General features: G+C 39.2%; 1 protein-coding gene across 2 annotated transcripts in view; it reads right to left on the reverse strand.

Moving 5' to 3' along the window:
* Positions 1-12894, reverse strand: part of chtf18 (CTF18, chromosome transmission fidelity factor 18 homolog (S. cerevisiae)) — a 28619-nt gene extending 15725 nt beyond the window's left edge. For both annotated transcript variants that reach the window (XM_042485838.1, XM_042485836.1), the window contains exons 1-19: positions 12704-12894; positions 10938-11027; positions 10704-10854; positions 10015-10204; positions 9809-9901; positions 9239-9291; positions 8996-9137; positions 8288-8512; positions 8105-8202; positions 7872-7995; positions 7622-7758; positions 7373-7466; positions 6733-6831; positions 6505-6635; positions 5324-5435; positions 5004-5228; positions 4695-4844; positions 4022-4152; positions 892-1036 (exon numbers count right to left, since the gene is read on the reverse strand). In XM_042485838.1, coding sequence (XP_042341772.1) covers positions 892-1036; positions 4022-4152; positions 4695-4844; positions 5004-5228; positions 5324-5435; positions 6505-6635; positions 6733-6831; positions 7373-7466; positions 7622-7758; positions 7872-7995; positions 8105-8202; positions 8288-8512; positions 8996-9137; positions 9239-9291; positions 9809-9901; positions 10015-10204; positions 10704-10854; positions 10938-11027; positions 12704-12791 — 2478 coding nt within the window. In that variant the 5' untranslated portion in view covers positions 12792-12894. The remainder of the gene's footprint in view (positions 1-891; positions 1037-4021; positions 4153-4694; positions 4845-5003; positions 5229-5323; positions 5436-6504; positions 6636-6732; positions 6832-7372; positions 7467-7621; positions 7759-7871; positions 7996-8104; positions 8203-8287; positions 8513-8995; positions 9138-9238; positions 9292-9808; positions 9902-10014; positions 10205-10703; positions 10855-10937; positions 11028-12703) is intronic.
* Between the last annotated feature and the right edge of the window lie 2637 nt (positions 12895-15531).

The following is a 15531-nucleotide window of genomic DNA, read 5'->3' on the forward strand; positions in this document are numbered from 1 at the left end:
CCTTCTCTCCAATATTATGGAACTAGATGCCACTCAGCTTGTGGTGCTCAGAGAGCAAATAAAATCCATTTAAAAAACTCAACAGCAACATCTCTTTCCAGAAATTATAACCCAGTTATTCAAGATAATCCACAGATATTGTTGTTGGCAGTTTCATAGAGGAACTATTTTCTTTCTACCAAACATCACCTACCCCCAAAAGTATCACTGCGCAGAAGGAAGCGTGCATCTACTCATGATGAGAGGCTCGTGCTTGTGACAGTGCAGGAGGTAAACATCGATATCGTCAGCTGAGCTGTAATGTTAGCGAGCTCAGTTGTGCTTGGTGAGCTGTCCTTAGATATATGCTTCCTTCTGCTTTGTAAAAAGAAAATAGTACATAAAACTGCCCACAACTATGTCTATGGATCACTTCAGTAACTCAGTCATTATTTCTGAAAAGAGACATTGCTGTTGAGTTTTTCAAATGTATGTACGTACATTTTGTGTTCTCTATAATCTATTTTTCATTTTATATAGCTTCTTTTTTTTTATCTTGTATCTTATTCTATTCAAGTTACTATTTTTATTCTTCCTCTGTGTTAATTGTTTTTGCACCAAAACACCAAATCAAATTCCTTCTACATATGTGTAAATGTACTTGGCTTGATTCTGATTCTGTTTTTTTTTTGGCACTTTTAGCTGAGTGCCAATTAGTTCTATAATATTTGAGAGAAGGCAGACATCTCTACGGCTGCTCAGTAACTCACACCAAAACAATCTAGATAGTAGATCTAGTAAACTGTCCCTTTAACACACACACACACACACACACACACACACACACACACAGAGGGATCTGATTGTCTACATACAGGTCGCATCGCATGTAACAATCTCAGCATGTCTCACCGCTGCAGGGTTTCGCTGCATCATCAGCTGCTCGGCTCTCCTCATCTTCTCTTGCTCCATCTCTCTGCTGATGGTTTGTTTGGCCTGATACGTCAGCTGACGGCGTGGAGGAAGGCCAGGAAACCTCACAACCTCTTCAACACGCCTGCAAAAAAAAAAACAAAAAAAAACACATGCTAAGTAAATAGCTGTACACAAACAATAAGAGACACACACAGTTTAAACACAAACACATAACGGTGTGCAGCTGACACAGAGGTGATTCTTATTAGTTGACTAACAAAATAACATTACGCTTCCTCTTGTGGTGCCATGGTTTATGTTTTCCAGAATAAAACCCTGAATCTGTCATTCTCTAAAACCTTAATCCTCTTACAGCTGATCTCCATCTCCCCCAACAAACACACACACTACGTGCCAGTAAACTCTCTCACTCAATGCCTGCTGAACCTAAATTTAACATAAATAAGATAATACCAGTCTATGTGGCTCTGAGCTATTTATCGCAAGTTATCGCTATAAAATATCAGCAGTGTCATCATCCACGCTCGGCAAACTCTAATGAAAGAGCTTCTTGGATGGCTCAACTCCCCCTTTACCATGATGGATTATTCACTGCGCAGCTAATATTAAGTAGTTTAACCTCTCACATTTATAGTATCTGATCAGTTATTAGAGCTGAAAGCACTGTCATATCATCTATATCCAAACTACAAGTTCCATACCATCTATATACTTAATTCATTACATTTCCATTTATTTAACTTGAAGCTACTTATAAGTAGCCCTTTAGTCTTTAGTCTCAAGTCACAACTGTCATTGTTAGTTTAAGGCCAACACAGTTGACATTTTGGCAGCTAGCGCTCACAGTGTGTAAGAAGCAAATGTACTTGTGCTGATCTGTGTGCCCATGGGCATGTAGATCTTAAAATGAGGTGTGTTCAGGTGCATTGTTGACATATTGCAGCAGCAGAAAGCGATTGAGCAATGGACCTACAAAAAACCTGGTCTAAAGTCAATAGCACAATATTTCCTGCTAGTTAAAGGGCAAATTATTCAGTTAGTAAGATACACCTACATAGGCGGGTTCACAACACATGTACACTCTGCTTGTTAGACACACACAGACATGTGGATGAGCTGTGGGTGGGTAACAGAATACATAATTTATGCTAAAAATATTGATAACAATCTCTAAAATGTGAACATAGAGAGCAGAGCAGAGCTTCTGTCTGGCTTGTTTCAGAAGAAAAAAGTTTAGTTCTGTTTCCTCACATTTACAACGCCAGTTTTGCTGCTTAAATGTTACAATTGTTGCTACAGTGACATAACTGCATTACTTTCAGCAGAAACTGCTCGCTTCTCCGATCTACCACATAAATAGTGTGACAGGCGCACCAGGCTTTTAGAGGGAATGGGAGATGACACTGTGATTGGCTAAATTCATGTTACAGCTAAAAAAACACCTATGTCAAATTAAGGGTCTAAATACCACCCACTTACCCCTTCACCTTACTTTGCACCCAGATTATGCACCGTTTAACTTGAAAAAGTGGAGGTGGACACACCCCAGCAAATCACTGCTCTCCACTGACTTTGTATTGATTAAAGGTGCCTCCATGTCTTTTCTGTCTGCGTGCAAACAGAAAAATACCCAAAAGCTGCTTTGTGACTGAATGCACAATCAATGGTGTAAAGAACCCAGAACAAAAAATGTATAGTCTGAAACTGAGTTTTTAAGAGGACAAAAGTGGATACAGAAGTGAGGAATCAGTAGAGGGAATGGAGGGAAACTGTTGGATCCTGACACTTACTGTACCGTGAGTAGCAAGTATTTTGTTAATTTGATCAGACAAACTGTAGAGGTTGGTGCTTACTATTACTCTCCCTCTCTGGGAGACATAAGGTGCTAAAATATACATTTGACTTGCTGATATGTAATGTTTTTAGCTAGCTACAGCCCTTCTGTTGGCGTTTCAGCACTTGTTTGCATATTATGGCTCTGAGAGTTTTCTCCTCCAGAGCGTGTGTTTTTCAGGTTATGTTGCGCTGCGCTCCATTCCTATAGGGCTCTCAGTATAAGACACATTTTCAACCATATTCACATTCATTCTAGGATATCAGGATAGTACAAACATTACTGTAAATATACAAGCAATGAAAATATTCCACACCACACCTGAGAGAGAAGCTCCACAATAAACCATAAATGGCTATAAATGGCCCCAAAAACAGACTGACTCAAGTGTTTCTCTGCATGTCTCTCCAACGTCAAAGCCTCCAAAACCAGGCGACATTAATAATTCTGCCAGAGACTGACCAATCAACAACAGTATCCAAAAAAAGAGCTGTCCAACCACATACGCCTGTTGGAACTTGGGGGGCGTATCTGCTGTCTGTGATGTCTGTAATATTTATATCCAAATCTTTATCCATGAGGTATCAGAGAGTTGTGTTGTGGTGAGCCAAAGAGGGCAGGTACAGAAAAGTGTAGACCAGTAGAAGCAGCAGCAGAGCTAAAACTAGAGGCAGACCCCAGTCGTTGGTGACCAGCACCTTGTCACAGCGAGCCTGCAGGAAGGAGCCCCCCTGGTCAACTGGCTCCTCCTCGACCTGAGTCCGCATGGCTGAGATGTACAGCTACTTATCCCATTCGACCAACACCAGCGTCTCTCCTGTCCACAGTGGTTACAAAATAATAAAGGTCCAAGATGAACGCAGGTCTCCTGAGTTAAGTTTGAACCGAATGTGCTAAGCTTTGCTCGATATTCCAGATCGTCTTCTCTAAAACTCTTCTCTCATAATTTTATTGTTCTAATCATTCAAACCTCATTTACACATCTTTGTATCTGTTTGTCCATCCACCTGTACCCCACCGATAAGGCTTTGCAGCTTGCTACTCTGCTCCCACACCACTACCATCGAACACACACACACACATATATATACACACACACCAGGTGTTAAGGGGATTACTTTCTAAGCCTCCCTGCAGAGAAACACAGTGTGGACAAGAGCAGTGACCTTCAACACCCCAGAAAAACACATCTGCCCTGCATGTGTCTGCATGCAATATATAGTTCAGTGCAGGTCTGTGTGTGTGTGTGTGTGTGTGTGTGTGTGTACTCACGGCTCCAGCAGGTAGGTGTACTGCCCCTCAGGCGTGCGGTCCTGCCTGTATGAGAGGTTGTAAGCCAGCATGGTGTTGATCAGGTCACGCATCTGCTCCTTCTCTCTGCTGCTGAACAGCTGCGGATTCACCTGGAGGAAACAACGCAGGATTTCATATTAGACACAGTCACTGAAAGCTTAAATCAATCCACGTCATATTTTCTTATAAACCGCCCCCCGTACATTTTTCAGCCACTTCCTCTTCCTGAGGAAGTTGTTCCGATACAGATACTGTTATCATATACTGTATGCCTCTAGTACTGTCTAAAATGCTCATTTTCCACATTTTTGGAGTGCCTGAATTTCCTTCCTGTTTATTCCTGCTGTTTAGAAGCGGCATTAGCAGCAAAGTCATGGTATACAACAATAACATCCCTTCACACCCATGCAGGGTTAGTGGGAGTCAGCTGTTAAATTTGCTTTTACCACAATGGTATCAGATCAGTATGCAGGATTGGCCAACGTGGAAATTCAGAATCGGAATCAATACTGGGAAGGGGAAAAATGGTACTGGGACGTCTCTACTTCCTGACTTTGATAGACCCCCACCCACACATAGTACCTGATGCTGCGCTGAAATCCCAGTTTCAACATTTACACAGAACTACATTCACTGTGATGTGTTTACATACAGGCCGCAGTTTGGGACAAATGATGTCGAGGAGCAGCGTGAGAATATCAAGGGACAGGCTGAGCTGGCTGATCCTCGTTCTGATGCATGCTGGGATGTCTGTCAACATGGTGGACAAAGCATTCCTGTTGCTAAGGAGCTTGGTGGACGCCTGGAGAGGACAAAATCAGAGAGGACAAAATAAGTTCATCTGTTATATTGACTTTGCTACCTGAATCGTCTCCTGCATGTGTTTCTCTTTCTTTTTGTTTCCATTTTCTTTGTCTTTATTCAACATAATTCACCATAACACAATGCACTTGATCAGTACCTCATGCTGGCTGTGGGGATAGTTGATGCGGGGCACGTTTGTGTGTGCAAACAGGAAGTGGAACGTGACAGACAGGAAGGGAAGGTATCTCATTAGGGAGAAGTTCTGCCCGTGCATGATGACTTGGTTCAACCTGTCTGAGAACAACAGCCAATCCAGAGCCTCACTGACACTCTGCAGGTTGGGGTCCCTCACACGCATGGACAGATAATTATCATACAGACCCTGAGGAGCAGAGACAGATATTACACTCAAGACATCATATTCTATTTTTTTATGAACCATTAATGTATGGCTTATAGCTTGTAGGTGTTCAGTACCTGAGAAACCTTCTCATACTCTCCACTAGATGAAGCCAGCAGCAGAATGTGCTGAAACCTCTGAGCTGCACCTGAACCTGGTCCCTCCTCAAACCCCTCACCGATACGTTTCCTGTAAGAACAAATCTGAATGTTTAGTCAACGTGTAGTTGGTTAGGACCCAAGAAGCATAGAGAGGTAACATAAGACAATAAGTTCATAGATAAGATAATGTCACATATGATTTAAAGGTGTGAAATAAGTTGAAATAAACCTGCTGTGCCAAATGTTTTACTCTTCATTCATGCTCAATGATAAAAACACAAAATAAAATTCTGTCACACAACAGAGAGGACAGACATATGACTACGATAAAACACTTTTTTGTGTGTTTTCATCACATTACACAAAGTGTTTCTGTAGTGTTCATCAAGTTAAATTTAAGACTTTTAAAGATACTTTAACAGCCCATAGAATAGTATTTAATACCGGTTTCACAATCATTTCAGCCAAAGTACAAGAAATTTATATGAAAACCAGTAAGGATGATGAGGCCTGGAGTTATTTACCAAGTGCATTAATTTAGTTACGTTTGTATCACATTTGACAATAATTTGACTAATATCTTAAAAAACAACCTGGATGAATGGTCCAATTAAAAAAATAATAATTTAAGGTCCATATATTTCACAAAAGGTCAGAGGTTTGGAACAGCAGCACTGGGGATTTTTCTGTCAGATTATGCTTAAAAGAAATCACAAACAAAAATAATTTTCTAACCACAATTACTGCAGCATACTAGAAAAAAATAAAAGACCTTTGTAAAATAAATGTAATACTATTTGATACATTATTAGGTATTCTTATGAGGAAAGTGAAATCAATGCTTTTGAAGACTTTTCAAGATCTGCAGATTCCCTGAGCAATTTATTTTCCCAATTTCCCTGTTGGTTGTGACTGTAAATACAAACGCCACAGACCCCACTGAACAACGCAGGGACTCTGACTTCTGCAGTGTAGTGGGAGCACAACAGCACGAAAATCTGTTGGTCTTATGCAGAACCTTTATTTGATTTAAAAAAAAATTACTGAACTTGAAATTTGACGTTTTTTAGCGATTGCGGTTGTTTTCTTAGAAAGGTCTCAGCATTTAGCAGCAAAAAACAACAACGTAAGAAAATCTCTGGTAGGACATAATGTACCGTTTAGCACGTTGAAGCTGGAAGATTCCCTGCCACAGATGGAACAAGCCTTTGTTCTGGTCCTTTTGCCCCACAGACACACACTGGATTGTCTTTGTGTTCACCTGCTTGTGGCCGCGACCGTGGAGGAACTGTGCAGCAAAAACACATATTGTGATATTATTACACTGTATACTGCTGAGCTGCTCATGCAACAGACAAACTCTCCTCTACAGTGCTGCCACCCACCTGTAGTGTGTTGATGCAAGACCTGATGTCGTTGTCAGTCTTTTCACACAGTGACATCAGAGTGCCTGTGTCTGTCTTCATCCCCTGCTTGACTGAAATCTGCAAACAAAAAGTTCATGTAAAGCTGGACTGGTGGTGTTAAGGCTGGGTATCGTTCGCATATGAATCGATACCAGTATTGGTACCTGCAGTTCAGTACATTTTTTCTGTTCTAGTTTCAAGAGTGACACAGTAAACTGTAACTGTAAACCAATTCTGCTTCTCTTCTTTAATCACACATAGAGCTAATCTTCTGTGTGTGTGTGTGTGTGTGTGTGTGTGTGTCTCCTCGTCTAGCAATAATACTGGGCAATTTCTAAAATCATATCGAAAAGAGAATAGACCAGACGCTGAAACTATCAAGGCAGATCAGTGCTGCAGTGATACTCTTGGCTCGCTGGGAAGTTGATGGAGCGGCCACAGAGCTCCTCGGCCAACTTTTCAGCTTTGGGGTTCCTCTGCCTCTGAAGTTGAACCTAATGGTTCTACAGAGCTCTTGTCTGGCTTTCAGGCCTTGGGGTACTTTGCAGCACTTCCACCTCCAAATTTGGTGCCCAAAGTGTCTCTGTGTGTCTATATGTCTGTGTGTGTGTATACTGACCTCTGCCAGTCTCTGTGCAAGGCGCGAGGGCTGAGTCTGGGGGAACACCAGGAGGAAGGCCTGCTGCCTGAGAGGTCTGAGAGCTGGAACATAACTAAAAGGAAGGGAGATAATCAGATAACAGCTGCAAAAAGAAACTCAACACAAAGGGTAGGACAATAAATATTTAGCAATTCAAGACCATGCTGCTAAACAAAAATCTACTATTTCCACTTTGATGCTACTATTAAACACCACAATCTCTCTTACAGGTCGTTACAGATGCAGATGATTGGTCGGAGCAGGATGGGCTCCTTTTTCTTTTTCTTCTTCGCTGCCTCTGTGCCCGCTTCCCCGCCATGTCCGTCTTTCCTGTTCAGAGTTGCTAACAGGATGTTGATTGCAGCCTATCAAACACCACGGATGAAAACATTCACAAAAGAGATTAAAAGAGTGCATGAACACTGCAGTCATGCTTATTTTCTTTATTTGGTTTTTACGGATTGTGTGCAGATTGTACCGCAGGGGCTCCGTCGATCTCATCAATAATGAGGCAGTTTGGCTTCTCGTTGGCTCCCAAAACCGACTTCATCTGTGTCGCTGTGTCGATGCGTTTCTGGAACACCTCTGCACTGCGATCGTCACTGCAAAAACATCAAAAGTACCACTCAGGTCACAATGAGAGGATTATTGTAAAGCAAATGTTGACAATTTACTATCTTTATAGGGTCAGCTTAATTCATTTCATCTGACCTGGCATTGATTTCCACCACGTTGTACCCAGCATGCTTTGCTATGACATGAGCCAGGGTGGTCTTCCCCAAACCTGGAGGACCAGACAACAACGCCACCTAGAGAAACAACAAAATATCTTGTAAAACAACTAAAGGTCATTATCCTGACACTGTACAGACATGAGTGCACAGGTGTGTTCACCTTGAATTTGGGTCGTTTGTACTGGTCCAGTTCGGCCTCCAGAAGCTCCTCAGTCACCTCGATCTTGCTCTTGAAGCGATTCTGATTCTGATTGGGTTGGTTGGGTTTAAATGAATTCTGGCTGGGAGCCTGTCTGTCAGACCGGGCGGGGCGGGACTTCCTCTCTCTTCCGAACACAACAGTGTCCCAAAGTTTTAACCACTTGAGCAGACAGCGGTTTGTAAACTACAATGAAACAGAAACATCAGCGTGGAAATGTCTGACTTATCTATGTTAACATTATAGCAGGAGGCATTTTACTGCAAAACAGGTTCATTTACTGTTGATACTTTGACTACAGCACCCTGAAAAAGCCTTTGGCAAGGATTTAAACCTTTGAATTAAAAAACATGGGGAAAAGGCAATTAGCAACATGGTAAAAAAAAAAAACTGTTCAGCAAATTGCAAATTGAAAAGCTAGGCAAAGACAATATTTCTTACTATCACGATTACATATTTAAAAATATGTTACTGAATTATTATAATTTTAAGCACTTTTTGAAGGTCTTTTCTTTGTTTTTGTAATTTCTTTTCCATTTTCACAGTCATACTTTTCTACATTTATTGCGCATTGCTTTCTTCACAAGTTTTTGAAAGAAAGGTTCAAAAGGGTTTAATTTAAGTAGAGTACATATATGAAGTTACACAGAAACACTAATTATGACTTACATCATCACTGAGAAGCTCTGTGTAGTGTCTGGGAGAGAATCTGTCCACCCAGAGGCGTGACGTTCGTCCCTCTGTGTCCTCAGGATCGTCGTTTTCTTCATCTTCTCTGCTTTCAGGCTCAACAACCACATCGTTCACACTGCTGGGATGAGACACAAATTCAAAAAGAAAACGTTTAAGTTATGTAAATCATATAATTAGATTCTTAATGCATCAGTGTAAGTGAGACAGGTGAGGAGTTACCTGGACAGTATATCAGTAAGATGCTGAGATTCTTCCACAAGCTGCTGGTGGCGCTGCAGGATTTCAAAGTAAGAGAGGAAATTCAAACAATTTTGCAATTTCAACATTCTTGTGCACTGAATACATTTCAATATTTATGATGTCTGAAACACAGTCCGACAGGTACATACCCAAATAAAGTAAACTACTTAATGGATACACAAAAGGGGTCTTTGATTTGCTTTTTTTTTTCAGTGCATTTTTTTCCAAATTAGTGAATCTATTTATAATTTTGAGTTATAGCCGTCTATCATGTAACAATTTCTAACATTTGCTCAGGTAAGTATTCATTGTTTTGTATTAAACTTATAACACAAATGCTTTTTTTGCTTTTTTTCAGTGCAGAATAACTCATTTTTTTATTTGAAAACAGTTGTATTATTCTCTGTGGTTAATCATAATCAAATGTTTGGATTTAGGGAAATCAATTAAGCCTTTAGCGTATGTGATTTTTGAGAATCAACAGTGTGTTTTATGTGCAGCAAGATACTTGGCAGCAAATATAGAAACAGCAGCAGCCTTTTCACTCACTCTTTCTGCCTCTTGTTCTCTCAAAACACCAATCGGCACCGCCAGCAGCCCCAGTGAACCCTGGGAGTTTGGAACCAATCTGGTGTCCACTACCTAGAGACACACACGGGTAAATGCAAAGAAATACACAAATATAACAACAGCCGCTAGAAGTATGCAAGCTGACAATGTATCAGGGTTTAGGACGAGATGCTGCAGGGTTTAACCTTTGTCCCCGTGTCTTCTGCTTGTCGGAGGTAGACCCGAGTCCCTGATGAGTCTGTCACAGTAACGTACTCTCCCTCTAAAGGAGGCCGCCTCAGCACATGCTGCGATGTTGGCGCCGCTGTGGGAGGTCGCCTGGGTGTCTCTGGGATTGTAGCAAAGCCGCTGATATCCAACTGTGCTGGCGTCGACCTAAAACACACAATCAGAGGTCTGTTGTACTGTGCATTTTTTCGTATAATCTATAAAATGTCAGTAATGTTAAGTTTCCATCACATTTTTCAATAAGACGATGTTGTATCATTAAATTCCTACTTTCTGTCACAGCAACAATTAAAATGCCTAATGATATTAAAATTATAATCATATAAAATCTGACAGATTGTAATGAGCAAACATTTGGAAATTTGACTTGATATATTCTCTGAATTATTAAACTTAATATCACAATTGTCATCAGTTGATTTGCCTTTTATCAAAAAAGTATTTACAAAATAGGGTTTTTTTTGCACTAAATGTCTTCCTAGACAGCAAACATAAAACCAAGTATTCAGTCTAAAATGATGTATTAATGCACAAAACATCTGCCTTCTGATGTGTCATTTCGCCTTATCACGTTCTACAATATAAATATTTCCTCTGTCAGCTCACTCTGTGTTTTTAACACCTGCCCATGATGCACCTCTCCTACCTGAAGGTGCGAGGGTGTTCATACTGCTCTGGAGAGGACGGGGGTGTGATGTCATCACTCTGCTTTGGGGCTTTGCTCTCTTGAGTCTGCTGTGAGTTGAAAAGTCGCTTGGCCACTCCTGCATCCTGCTTCTGCCGCTTTGCCTTTGGGGCTACGATGACAAAGTCAGGTTCAAGGTACAAAACTTAATTCATCAAGGACAAAACGGCTGCTGTGCTCTGAAGGTGAACTCACTCGTGGGCTGATCATCGAGCAGGTGCTCTATGTCAGAAATGTCGTCTGTTGCACCCTGCTTCGGATGTTTCTTCTGCTTGGAAGATTCCTCTAAACCATTCAAGAAAAGACATACACACGTAATTAATGCTGAAGTGATCAGGTGGTAACTTTTCCTATTATAAACTAATCTTTCACTTATATATCATGCACAATTGCCAAATCTTCACAGTGTCCGGCTTCTCATGCGAGAATCTGTGGCAATTCTGTCTGTCTGCTAATCAGGTTTTGCAGGTTTCTCTGTTTTTCTGACATTAGTTCAACTAAATGATTGCTTGATTGATCAAAATAAATAAACAGCTTGAGGTGAATCGCTCTGTTATGAGTATGTCAAATAGGCTTGGAGATTACATTTACATTGTCCCAAACAACGACTGTCTGTAGCCAAAAATGATTAAAACCTGCTTAAGTTTTTACCAATTCTTTTGAAGATGAAAAAGCTTCTGAAGGATATGTAGGATTTAGATGCACATTAATTAGCATCCATGCAATTTATGATCATGCACAAGACATGTTTAATACCTCCATTTGATGAAATCGCACAGCAATAACAAAAAACAATATTGATTTGATTTTTTCTCTGCATGAACACACTATTTAGCTTCAAAGGCGTGTATTTTTTTTCCTACCTTAAGACTACTAATAACCATACTGCATAATTTTACCTGCATAAATAATAATGCACGATTATGTTGCCTACCAAAGGGAGCACCAAGTTAGATTTGTTCAAGAGTTATTACTAAAACCATGATTGCTGTTTGTGTTTTTTGTGTGTATATCTGAATTTAAAAAAGCTGATAACAAAAAAAGAATTGTTATTAGAAGACCTAAATTAAAGTTTCATTTAATAGATATCACATGAAATTTGTATTACTTGACTTTTTCTCTGCATGTATACATTATTTAACCACAAAGAAGACTACCTTAAGACTACGTAGACGGGAAATTACAGAAATTAGAGGGTGTTAAGAAGTTAATCATATTGCATCAATTTAATTACTAATTATTGTTTAGTTGATATCACATTCTGTTCTAAACTACAATAAGAAATCAAACACAGACAGAAGCCTGTGTGTGTGTTTGTAACAGTGGTGAAATAAGTATTCAGATCTTTCATTAAGCCTTAGTAGAAGTAGCAGTACAGCAGTGAAAAAAAATACAAATAGAAGTTATGCATTTAAGGGACATTTTGAATGCAGTAAAGTATTATCATTAAAATGTACTTAAAGTGCCAAAAGTAGAAGAACTCATTATGCAGGATTTCATATTACTGGATTATACTGCAATTAGTGGCGCATTGAAGTGAACATCATTTTAATGCTGCAGCTGGTAAAGACAAAGCTAATTTCGATAAACGCATACTACCAGATAACTTATCCTATAATGATACATCCTTACTTATTAGTTATATTTATAATTTAAATCTGCAAAATAACTAAAGCATTGTAAATAAATGCGGAGGAATGAAAAAGTGCCCCTCACCCCAGACATGTGGTGGAGTATATAAGTATAAAGTAGCAACATATTTACTCAAGTAAATAATCTTTAAAATTGTACTCACTACTGCTTTGAATGTGTTTATCATTGAGTTAGGTTTATAAGTTAGTAGTAAGAGGCAAAGAGATTAATTTAACAGCTTAAAACCAGCTTTTACAAACACCTGTAATTTGGGAACACACATTAAAGGTCCTGTTATTGTTTGTTAGCTTAATTTATTTCCTCCTCACCCTCCATCTGAGCCAGCGCCTCCAGCTCGTCAGCATACTGGTCCTCGAAGTCGTCCTGTATCTCGAACAGTTCGTCATATTCATCCATATCTGCTCGAACAGTTACACAGTACAACCAGAGACACGGTACCGTGTTCAATGTGAGGACAAAAACACTTTTCTCACAAGTATTTCCTTCGACTTCAGCAGCCGCTCTCACGGAGCGACAGATTTCCCGGCAATTTTTTGTTGTGAAGTATCACTTCCGGGTTGAAGGGACTCCACCGTCCACTGATTGGTTATCAAAACCTCTCGAGTCCCACCATGCACCGCGGAGCTACACGAGACAAAACTCAACGTTGTTTTTCTTGAATTTGACCTGATGGTGGCGCCAGACGAGAGCCCACGTGTATGTCTGAAGCCGGATAACTTTATTGTATGTGTAATGATAATTTTATTGTATGATAATATATGTATAATCCCCTTTATTACACTTTTACAAGACACTTCATATAATGTTGTAGGCAACTACTTGATTAAAAAACGTTTTGTTTGTTTATAGCCGTGACTGTATCCAACTATTTATCTTGCAGGAGTTAATTATTATGTTTTTCCTGGCTAGTATTAGCTCTTCTTTTGCATACTTGTGCATTTGGACCATATTATACAATTTATATTATTATATTTATTTATATTAGACTGTATATTATATACAGTCTATGATTTGGACCAGCAGGCTATTTTCCAATTTTCTGGTTGACTTTAAAATTGCCTAAAACTAATTATTTTGGCTTGGAGTTGGAGCACTGACACTTAATTAGATTTGATTAGATTTTTCATTGGGTAGCCTACAGGTATGGAGACAGCAAAATGCAGTGTGGCATCAGACCCGCAAAAAGCGGTTAAGTGAATGTACACAATGAGCAGTAATATATAATGTAGAATATAGTGAATGGACGAGATCTACACATTAAAATAAATAGCAGACTCCATCGTTGCTGGTGAATTTATTGAAGTTTTATCCAATGTGTTTAAATGAAGGCAGAAAATGCATTTTTACCAAAGAAATGGCTATGGAGATTGTGTCATTTTGATAACCTCATCATCATAAAGAGAAACAAGGTGCAGTTCATAATTAAAACTCCGTGATTACTGCACAATATGGAATCAAATGGGCTATTTCTATTTGAGATGATATTAGCATTTTAACATTATCAAACTGTTCAGCGGGGAGAGCTTGTTATTTCTTCAGAGCATACATTTTCTCAGTAGGACCAATATAATAAATACACAAAATTCTTGGATAATTCACAGGGAAACTATATGGAATATAGTGTATAAAATCTATCTTAATCTGATAAAATTTACATGACAATATTTCAAACAATGTTCAAACATATGGAATTTCAAATTAAATATGAGATTTTGGTCAAAATTCCTGCCTAAATTCTTCTAAATTACTTACTACTGCTACATGCAGTTTCTGTTACTATTATATTTGCTCTTCTCATGCATATTTACAGTAATGCACATACTATTCATATCTCACCTATATAGTATATTTACTGTCTATACTTGTACTTATACCTGCATTTTATGTAGTTTGGTACCTGCTGCATATGTTCATGACAGTATAAACTATGTTAATGCATTCTTATCTACCCCTCGCCATTTATTCCTTATAGTACCACTATATATGCAGTACTCTGTGATTTTTTGCACTACTCCCACTCTGTGTCAGACAATACAGTTGACTCAAATCAAATATGAAAATGCAATTCTCTTGACATTTTCACTCATAACATTTATTGCTGAATACAAATATTTGCTTATCTTAAGCTTTTACATTTTGTTCTGCGTCTTTATGTCTGCGTGTATTTGTGTGCAAAAGAGATTAATGATGATGTGTGTGACGTCAGGGTGTCTCCACAACCACCATCTGCTCCATACAGCAGACAAACACTGGCCAGCAGTTTGTGTGTGACACTGAGTTAATTTCACATCAGGGAGCACGAAAGCAAAGTCAACCCAACTACCTTCGTCTCTTCCTCTCGGACCTCTCGTCCTTTCACGTTGCTGCTCAGTGAAAAATGTCCAGATGTGTTGAGAGTAAAAAAAGGGGGGGGGGGGGGGGGGGCAATTTCCAATTTAGAGAAAGCACACACAGCGAGGGGCAGACCAGTTTAATATTTATATATATATAGACCACAAAAATGTTGGTTGAAGTTAGTTGTGATGTTATATCTGTATTTCTATGTGGTCATACATTTACATTTACATTCAGAATAGAACAGAATAGAATAGAACAGAACATATATATTGTCGACCAGGGTGGAAATATGTCTTTTGCCCTCCAGACAAGAGACAATATAATAAAGAGCAGATTAGCCTTTAGTTAAACAAATAGACAAGGTGGTTAAATCAGTTCATATCACTGTATGTATGTACTATGCTGACTTTGCTGCTACTAATCACATCACACCACGCACACTGTGCCATCATTTCAGCTTTCACATTTCATTATTTAAAGAGTTTTCTATAAAAACAAGAAAGAAATAAACCTGTGTCCACACACATTTTAATATTAGGTGTTACAGTTTTAAGATGTTGGCTGTCTGAATAAAAATCTTTACATTAACTCATAGATGTCTTCCTAAAAGTTACTAAATTAACTGTTTCTCTCGTGCTCACTTTCACTGACACTACTTAGCACTTTCCAGCAGATGTTTGTGTGTTTAGACGCTAATGATTATAAACTTGTCATTGCCAATGATTGACCATCTGTGTGTGTGTGTGTGTGTGTGTGTGTGTGTGTGTGTGTATCAGCGTGGACTCTGGTCCACATGAGC

This window comes from Plectropomus leopardus, chromosome 4, assembly GCF_008729295.1.
Source record: "Plectropomus leopardus isolate mb chromosome 4, YSFRI_Pleo_2.0, whole genome shotgun sequence".
Classification (NCBI taxonomy): Eukaryota; Metazoa; Chordata; class Actinopteri; order Perciformes; family Serranidae; genus Plectropomus; species Plectropomus leopardus.